Genomic DNA, 9029 nt, shown 5'->3' with positions numbered 1-9029 from the left:
CATGGGCTGGCCCTGACCCACAGGGCTTTGGGGCTTTTTAGCCCTGGAGGCTTTTTTAATAAGGGGCATTTTTGGTCTTATGGGCTTTTTTGGCCCCAACCCAGATGGGCTAGGGCCAAGGCCTATTATAGGGCCTCTTTGACAGCTCTAATTTTGATAGCATAATTATTCAATATAATAAACATCTTTCATTAATTATCGCAACAGACATTTTATTAACTAGTGTACCGATAAATACTGGGTAGTTAGGTTAGGCCCGTGGTTCATTATATCTTTGTTTTATCGACAGGATGGGAGAGCGAGAGAAAAGAAATTTAAAAATAATAGTAGGATTATAGTATTATTCTTATTTATTTTTGTTTATCATTTTCTATGTCTCATTTTTATATCTTTCGACCAAATATTTTTAATTTTTATTTATCTTCATTTTATAGACGTATTTTTTTCAACATATTTTTTCCTCTCTATTAAATAAAGCAGGTTTATTTTACTTCGTCTAGAATATAAGAAGGAAAAAAAGCTAAGCATGGTTATCTAAAATATTCATATAAGCTATTTCGTTTATACAAATGCTGTCTAATTAAATTGAATGAAATTAAATCATCTTTCATTCAATTACAAATACTTTTTAAGTTTTTCATTTTATTTTTTCTATCGGGCTTCTAGATAGATAATTTATAACTTTTTTAAAATAAAATTCGTAAAGATCAGAACAAAATAAAAGAATGTAGTGAACGTTGCCACATCTATAAAGAAAATAAAGATTGGATGTATCATATGTGTGTGTATTACGCAAATATAAATTATAAAAAATGAAGTCAAAATATAAATTATAAAGAATAGTATGAGATGTTCTTCAAAATAAAACATTGATAATAAAGGTTAAGTAATAGGCCATAAATACTTGCGTGATTCTTTATTTATCTAAAAAAAAATTGAATGATTTTTGAAGTATATTTTAGAAGAGTAGTTTAACAAATTTAGTTCTTGAAAACACATGACAATTATGCATTGTTGTAAAACTTCATACATAACCGTTTTGTAATCAAGCAGTAATGTCAATCTTGACACTAAATTAAATTTGCAACATTAAATTATAAATGAATTTTTATTATTATTATTATATCTTTTAATCCATTTACATACTAAATTAAATTTCATTTAAACTAATTTTGCCCTCTTTATTTTCTCCTCTCTTGGATTATGATTTACCATATAAACTAGTTTTCCCTTATTTTTAAAATTAAGAATAATTCAACCGTTTGGAAAGGTTCCCTCTCAGAGAAACTTCTCATGAAATCGAAACCATTCGTACATGAATTAGGTTTATGTTGTCATTAAGAGTCCCCATTGCAGTTGAAAGAAATCACATGCTTACCAACCAGAAAGATCTAAATTAATGAAATTCAATTCCCAGCCAGAATTTTTAATGAACAAGGTTATTAAATGACGCCAAAAAGACACAATTTAGAACAAAAGAAAGTGATACGATGAAAAAAGACAGAAACTTTCCAATTGGTAAAATGGTCCAATGACCTAAGTTTGGTGTGTTGCATTAGTGAGTAAAATATTGAGTCAGAGGGCTAAGTTTTCTTTCTTTAATTCCAATTTCGAAATTGAAAAAAAGTTGAGTTGTTATGCGTCATATCAAGAAATGATGTATCCCTAACGTCTGCATAAGGAAACTCACACTTCTTCCATGCTCCCAACCAATTACAAAACTATACGTATAAATTAGAGGAATAAATGAATGATACACTTTGAGTAAGATAAAACCACATCTTAAAATTCATTTTAACACATTTAACAAAATAAGATAAAATGGTTTTTAAAAAAAGTAAACTTTCATAACTTTTCAAGAAAATAAAAAAAATAAGAAAAAATGAAGAAAGTAAAAAGTAAATAAATGTAAAAGTTTTGTGTATATCAAAGTATTATTATTGAATAAATTATTTTCTCTCTTATTAAATTTTTGTATTCTTTCAAAAATACAAAAAAAAAGCAAAAGTAATTTTTTATATTCTTTTTAAAATAACAAAGGATAGTATGAAATGAATGGAAAAATGTTATGTATCTAAGTAATCTTATTAAATAAATTATTCTTTCTCTTGTTAAATTTATACATTTAAGTTTTTGGAAAAACTAAATCAAAAAACTTTAGAAAAATTCTTCAAGCACATGCAATTCTTTTATAATATAATTGCTTAATTAACTAATTTAATTTTAACTAATTTACAAAATTGAACATGATTAAGTATTAATAACATAAACAAGTCACTCTCAAACTAAAAAAATAATTGAATACAATGAAATTTTCTTTCCACACATAATCAGTGTCAAGCATAGTTGATAAAATGATTTTCTTTTAAAATTATATTTTTGTTTTTTTTAAGAAACATTTATCTTATTTTTTCCATTCTAATTACAAAAAGGAAGACTATAAATTTAACTTAATTTGTATAATAAATTTCGCATTATTTATATAATGTAATTTAGTCTTAATTTATTGAATAATGTGGAGAATATTCAACTAATTTTGTTCATGATAAAACACATACATATTAAATGGAATATTAAATATCTATAGATGTTTTAATAGGTGGTGAAACAATAATCCTAACTGATAACGTATTTTCCTAAAATATATTTTAATATAATTTAATACAATATTAAAAAATTGAATTTAAACTTATTTCATCTTTACACACTAATAATTAATATATATACTATTAAAGGATAAATTTTGATCTCATACAATTTTTCTTAGGTGAAGGTTTTATGAAGTGTGAACAATAGAAAACGGTTTGTTTTTTTTATTCGGATTTCAGATTTAAGAACATTTAATTTCAACTTATCATTTTCTGCCCCACATCAAATGATTTTCAAAAGCTGCATGACTGTCTGCCAAGGTTTTAAATCACCGAAATTGTTGGACATACATTAATTCATAGTAAACTAATTCCTGATTAGGGATGGTAAAAAAATCCGTGTATCTGCAGGTAAAATCTACGACGTGTAGTTATTATCCGCAGATATTTACTATCTGCAGGTAACGGGTAGCGGGTATTTTAATACCTGCTTCTAAACGGGTCGGATACGAATAGTATATTACTCGACCCGCGGATACCCATTACCCGAAAAAAATAATAAAAAAAATTAATTTATATATATTTTAATTAAATTTAATTAAAAATAAAATAAAATTATATTTTATTAGGTAAAATTTAATTAAAATTAAACTTTAATTTTTATTTAATTTATTTTATACTATATTATATAAATTTTTTGTAATTTTATTTAAATTTTATTTTAAAATGTATAAAATATTTTTTTTTTTATTTTTTGCGGATTCGTGGGTACCCGCGGGTTTTAAAATACCCGGCGGGTTTGTTCTAAATGGGTACCCGACGAATAACAGATCGAGTGACGGGTACATTTTTATCCAGCGGGTCGGGTTGCGGATAGACACTATCCGTATCCGACCGACCCGTTGCCATCCCTATTCCTGATAGTTAATACTTAATGTTATAAACGTATTTATTTAAATTTATAAATGACATTTAATAATATTCTTCCACTTAATGCTATTACATTATATAAAATAAATTACATATAAATTAATTTACATGGATTTTTTTTAATTGTACATAAATTAATTTTAATGTATGAAAAGGATAATTTATTCTAACCTATCTTTTACAAGAAAAGAAGTGGAAACAAAAATTAATAATAAAATAGAAGTTATAAACAAAAGAAAGTTAAGCTATAGAGAGAAAAGAGGCAGTGTGAATTGTTTGACATTTTCTGCATAGTGACAGAAACTACTAAGAAAGGCTTTGGAATTTGAAAGCATAAAGTGGAGGAGGAAGAATACAATGTTGAGCACTTAGTTTTTTTCATAAAAAAAGCTTGATCGAATTCAATGGTGAAAGTGACTTGCTTGTTGGAGTTGTCATGCCAATTAAGATATGTGATCAAAACAAGTTTGAATTAATGTGTCGTACTTCTTGCTATCTCCGCCATGCAACCAACTACTATAACATGTAATCATGTAATCACTTTTGCCCATCTTCCATAGAAAACAGTTTTAATGGCTCTGTTCAAAACTAGGGGTGTGGTTTATAAGCCTGTTAAAGATGTCAACTTGGCTTCTGATAGCACTGAAGTCTATCTCCAAGCCAATGTCAAAGGTTCATAATTCACTCACTTTCTCAATTTTTCTCTTTATGTTCATTTTGGTGTCACAGGAATCATTTCTTGAAATGATTTTTTGCAAATCACTTTCTTTTCAATCTCTGGCATCGAGAAGACATGAATATGTGTGTTAGTTCATAGTGAAATATGTTCAAGCTTCAAAACGGTTTATCTGGTTTAGAATTAAATGTTTATATCAGAATCTCTGTAGCCAAAAATCTTGGTAGTTGGTAGTCATCATTACTTCAATTTATGTCAGCTCCTCGTATGACTGGGATCTTGGTCAAGGTTTTCACTTGGTTCTTGGAGTCTCGAATATTTGGAACCTTGCTACTATATATACTGAAGGGTAACAATCTTATTCACACGGTAAGTTCTTGGTCCATGGTCTATCTATTCCATTTTCATGAAATCCCTCTTCTTTGTGTACTGTAGTATCACTTCCTACTGGTTTGGATTTCACTTAAATAGCAATTTTTCATTTTTCATTTTTCATTTTTCAATTCATGGCTACTTTTTTGCAGCTTATTACAAATGCAGAGTTAGAAGAGTCGCCTCTCTATGTTCCCGCACACCATTTTGAAGGTTTGTTATTTTCCACTTGGTTACCTGCATGATGGTGTGAACATGGATATTGCTTGATTGCAGCTATCACGAACCACATTGGCATGTTGTTCTTTTTTTCTTAGATGTTTGTTTTATCTTAAAATCACAAAATTTTCTCTGGTTTTTCTTGAATGAAAGGGGCCTCATATCTGTTTATTCTTGCAGACCACAAAGAACAAGAAGTCAAAAGCTTAGATTCTGGTTTAACGCCACAAGAGCAAGTTCAACTTGCAATAGAGTGCTTACCAACATCTTCAGAAAAAGCACAAAATGAAGCAAACACTTCTTTCTCTCGTTGGACCATTATGGATTATTACAAAGCCTACAGTTCGGAAGCTATAACACCACGAGCGGTATTTCATCACTTACATATTCATATTCTTTTTACCTGTTCTCATGTTATCACTGTTCTGTTAACTCATCAACACCACCCTGCATAAAGTTCTGTCATTCAAAATATCACTTAGAATAAACATTTATGCAAGGTTGTTTCGTTTCATAACACGCCCTTCATTTGCAAAGGTTGCAGAACGATTTATAGCTGCTGTTGATGAATCTTCAAAGGCTCCACTCTCGATGGGATTCTTCATTAACTACAATCCGGAGGATATACGAAGACAGGCAGATGAATCAACTCTCAGATATCAGAAAGGTACTACATAACAATTTAAAGTGTCAATCCCAAAGGGTAACGGTTCTCTTTCGATTGATCTTTAGATGACTTAATCTGATGGTGGTGTTATTATAAGTTGAAACTAATGAAGCTAAATGGTTTTCATGTCCTATTGAAATTCAGAAGAATGGTGTATATAATATACCTTTGTTCCCAAAAAAAGTTATGGTGCATGTTGTTTTTCCAGGGGAACCTATCTCTGTCCTAGACGGAATTCCTGTTGCAGTCAAGGATGAAATAGATTGTTTGCCATATCCAACCACAGGTAGAGCAAAGTATTTTTCTTTTCACTAACATGTTATGTTTGAATTTCAGTTGTTTTAGCGGTTGATCTCATTTTCACTTGGGTATCTAAAAATGCGTTCTCTAGGAGGTACAAAGTGGTTGCAAAAGGAAAGGTCTTGTATAGATGATGCTTGCTGTGTTAAGCGTCTGAGATTGTGTGGTGCCATACTTGTTGGGAAGACTAATATGCATGAACTTGGGGTTGGAACAAGTGGTATCAATCCACATTATGGGTAAGAAAGTGACAATGAGAAATAAGACATCTTTTTTGATTTCTGAGAGCTATACATTAATGAATTTGCACAAAAGTCGTTGCTGACAAGATATGTGGTTTTATTACTTCCATAGGGCTGCTAGAAACCCATATGATGCCAACAAGATTGCAGGAGGTTCTTCTAGTGGATCTGCTGCTGTGGTATCTGCAGGGTTGTGCCCAGTTGCCCTTGGTGTTGATGGGGGAGGTATTTAATATGAATTATGAAAGATCAAAGAAATAATCATTCATTATTGCTCATATGCATTTCACATATTCATGTAATAGCCAAAGTTATCTGAATATACTAGACAGATCCATATCACTAGGTATATGAGATTTCAATAGACAACATGAGTGGTGAAATAACGTTCTATTGGCATACTTGTTCAGGTTCTGTGAGGATGCCTGCAGCACTTTGTGGTGTTGTTGGTCTAAAACCAACTTTTGATCGCGTACCTCATTCCGGGTGGGTGTGCAAAATTTGTTGTCATTTTTTAATAAATTGGGAGGATTGTGATGATTTAAAAGATTTATGTTGCACTACATTCAGAGTTCTTCCCCTAAACTGGACAGTTGGGATGGTTGGAATACTGGCAGGCACTGTTGAGGATGCATTGATCACGTTAGTTGCACTTTCTATGATTTTCTTTCTTCAACAAGTTCCAAGATTGGTTTCACAGTTTCTAATATTTCAATATTTACAGTTATGCAGCTATTAGTGGAGAAATTCCATCAGAACAGCCCTCTGGTATACTTGTAAGGACTTTTTTCTTATTCTCAAAATCCAAATTGTTAACTTTTCAAATGACTCCTTTCTATGTCTCAGTTTTCACATTGCTAATGATGTTCAAAGAACTGGTAATGTTCACCTGCTACTAATCTTCTTAAACTTCTGATAATGTTTTGTGCAATGCCCTAGACCAAGATAAATCTACCACTACTGTCCTTCTCAAAGTCCATACGTGACATCAAATTGGCAAAGTATGATAAGGTCTGAAGCATGTTTCCCTATCTTGAATATTTGGACTATTCACTCCCATATGAGTAGGTTGGCATAACATCATTTACTATCTTTAACCACTAATTCTATCAATTAGTGGTTTGACGATTGCAGTGACGAAGTCAGATTATGCTGCACCCAGGCATTGACCGAACTTCAGGATTACTATGGTTGGAAGGTACTGCAGAATATAACACAAAATTTCACCCAAATAGTACACTTGTATTGTCTCAAATATTTACATAGATAACACAGTTTCTTTCTCAGATCAGAATTCGGTTTCTGAATAACTGAAGTCAATAAAAAGAACATATTATCTTTGTAAGAATTGGATACAAAATACTATCTGAGTAAATTTTAAATTCAAGTGTATTATTTGGGTGAAAAAACAAAATTAATACTTTAAACTCCTGTTAGAAGTTGAAAAAACGAACTGTTTTGAGCAGAAAATCCCCACAGTTATTGAACATTTCATTATGAAATAGAACAGTGATTACTGAATAACTAACCTTATTTTAAACATACAAGACAATAGATGTCACTTTACCAGACATAGAAGCAATGCGCCTGGCACATTACTTAACAATTGGATCAGAGTGTTCCACTTGGTTTGATTCTTTTGGAGAGAAGTAAGTCATACAAAACCCTTGATTTAATTTTTTTCTTCATTTTTGATTGAGAGGGGTTGATTGCTGACATTACTAAATTATTACCAAAGGCATGTTGCAGAATTAGGATGGGACGCAAGGGTAGCACTTTCTGTCTATGGTTCTTTCAGTAGCAAGGAGTACATTAAAGCTCAAAAGTTGAGGTTAGTTATGTCTCATTATCTGGTTTTCTTAATAAATGGTACGAAATTTATCAAAAGTTTAATGACTACAAACAGCATTTTAGAGTGTTACATGGTTTTATTAAATTATGATCAGGAATCGGCAGGCAAAGTTTCACAAGAAAATATTTGCTAAGGCAGATGTGATTGTGTCACCAACAACAGGGTTTGTGTTGATTTCTCACAGTGCCTTTATTTGGTAGCAATTTTGTCTTAGGTAACTAACACACTACCTAATATTTATTACAGTGTGACTGCATACTCGATTCAAGATGATGCACTGAAGACTGGTGAACTAGACTACATAAATGGAGGTATAAATGAACTAGACTACGTTGTCGGTTGCATACCTACCCATATGCTTACAATAATATGTAACATTCCCCACAATTTCAGCTGCACTTGTTAGGTATTCTATATCAGGAAACTTCCTCGGACTTCCTGCTGTGACAGTTGCGGTATGATCACATTCTCTGTGTACCTAATGCTACTTTACATTCTTCAAAATCCCAGTTATGAAATATTCTGAAACTAAAAACTTAATTAAATCATTTTCTTTTTATTCTTTAAGAGCTCAGCTTCAATGATAACCCTATCATCCTTTCATCACAGGTTGGATACGACAAGCTAGGTTTGCCTATTGGCCTTCAGTTTATAGGAAGGCCTTGGGCAGAAGCAACACTGATCCACTTGGCATTTTCAATGCAGGTAATGAAATTCCTGAGTGTAGCCATTGCTACATAACAATGCATGTGAAACACACAATACTTTTTTCATCCTAGTGGTCCAAATTTGAGTACTAACATGATGATGCTGCTGTATTCTCAGACCATTTGCCTGTCAAAATACAGAAAGCCGAAGATTTTTTATGATCTGCTGAGAAAATATTAAATGGGGTCAGGCAAGTAAGAAGGAAGCATGCTCTCTTTCTTCCTTTATCTTTTTGCAGTTAACACAGTTCATTCATGCACGTGATGGCAAGGTTCTGTCATATCGTTCAAAAGCATAGTTCAATGTCTACTATTTATTAGTCTTCGTTGGTTGCTATTTGTGTAATCATGAAGAATGAGAATTTAACAGAATAATTTCTGATATTTTATATGGGACATTACATGTTTTTATTTGATGAGTAATGTTATTTTGTAACAAGTTTTTGAATTTCATGATGTTGAATCACAGAAAAATT

The 9029-nt window shown here is 31.3% G+C and overlaps 1 protein-coding gene across 1 annotated transcript; it reads left to right on the top strand.

Moving 5' to 3' along the window:
• The first annotated feature begins 3863 nt into the window (after positions 1 to 3863).
• On the top strand, positions 3864 to 8969 carry LOC106766873 (fatty acid amide hydrolase). The gene is made up of 20 exons (XM_014651647.2): positions 3864 to 4190; positions 4454 to 4563; positions 4719 to 4779; positions 4966 to 5153; positions 5323 to 5452; positions 5661 to 5738; positions 5844 to 5991; positions 6107 to 6219; positions 6405 to 6480; positions 6565 to 6636; positions 6719 to 6770; positions 6934 to 7005; positions 7112 to 7192; positions 7543 to 7643; positions 7733 to 7825; positions 7941 to 8009; positions 8093 to 8157; positions 8240 to 8301; positions 8456 to 8551; positions 8672 to 8969. Exons 1-20 carry the CDS (start codon positions 4091 to 4093, stop codon positions 8732 to 8734), a joined length of 1830 nt encoding a protein of 609 aa, XP_014507133.1. The 5' UTR covers positions 3864 to 4090; the 3' UTR covers positions 8735 to 8969.
• The last annotated feature ends 60 nt before the right edge of the window (positions 8970 to 9029 follow it).

This window comes from Vigna radiata, chromosome 7 (assembly GCF_000741045.1).
Source record: "Vigna radiata var. radiata cultivar VC1973A chromosome 7, Vradiata_ver6, whole genome shotgun sequence".
Classification (NCBI taxonomy): domain Eukaryota; kingdom Viridiplantae; phylum Streptophyta; class Magnoliopsida; order Fabales; family Fabaceae; genus Vigna; species Vigna radiata.
Note: the sequence above shows the minus strand (reverse complement) of the source record. Positions and strands in the feature narration are given on the sequence as shown.

Excerpts from the sequence above, each read along its gene's own strand:
- LOC106766873 (XM_014651647.2), top strand. The coding sequence starts at position 4,091 with ATGGCTCTGTTCAAAACTAGGGGTGTGGTTTATAAGCCTGTTAAAGAT. Across the intron at positions 6,637-6,718 it reads GTTGAGGATGCATTGATCAC|TTATGCAGCTATTAGTGGAG; the intron begins GTTAGTTGCACT and ends CAATATTTACAG. Across the intron at positions 7,193-7,542 it reads AGGATTACTATGGTTGGAAG|ACAATAGATGTCACTTTACC; the intron begins GTACTGCAGAAT and ends TAAACATACAAG.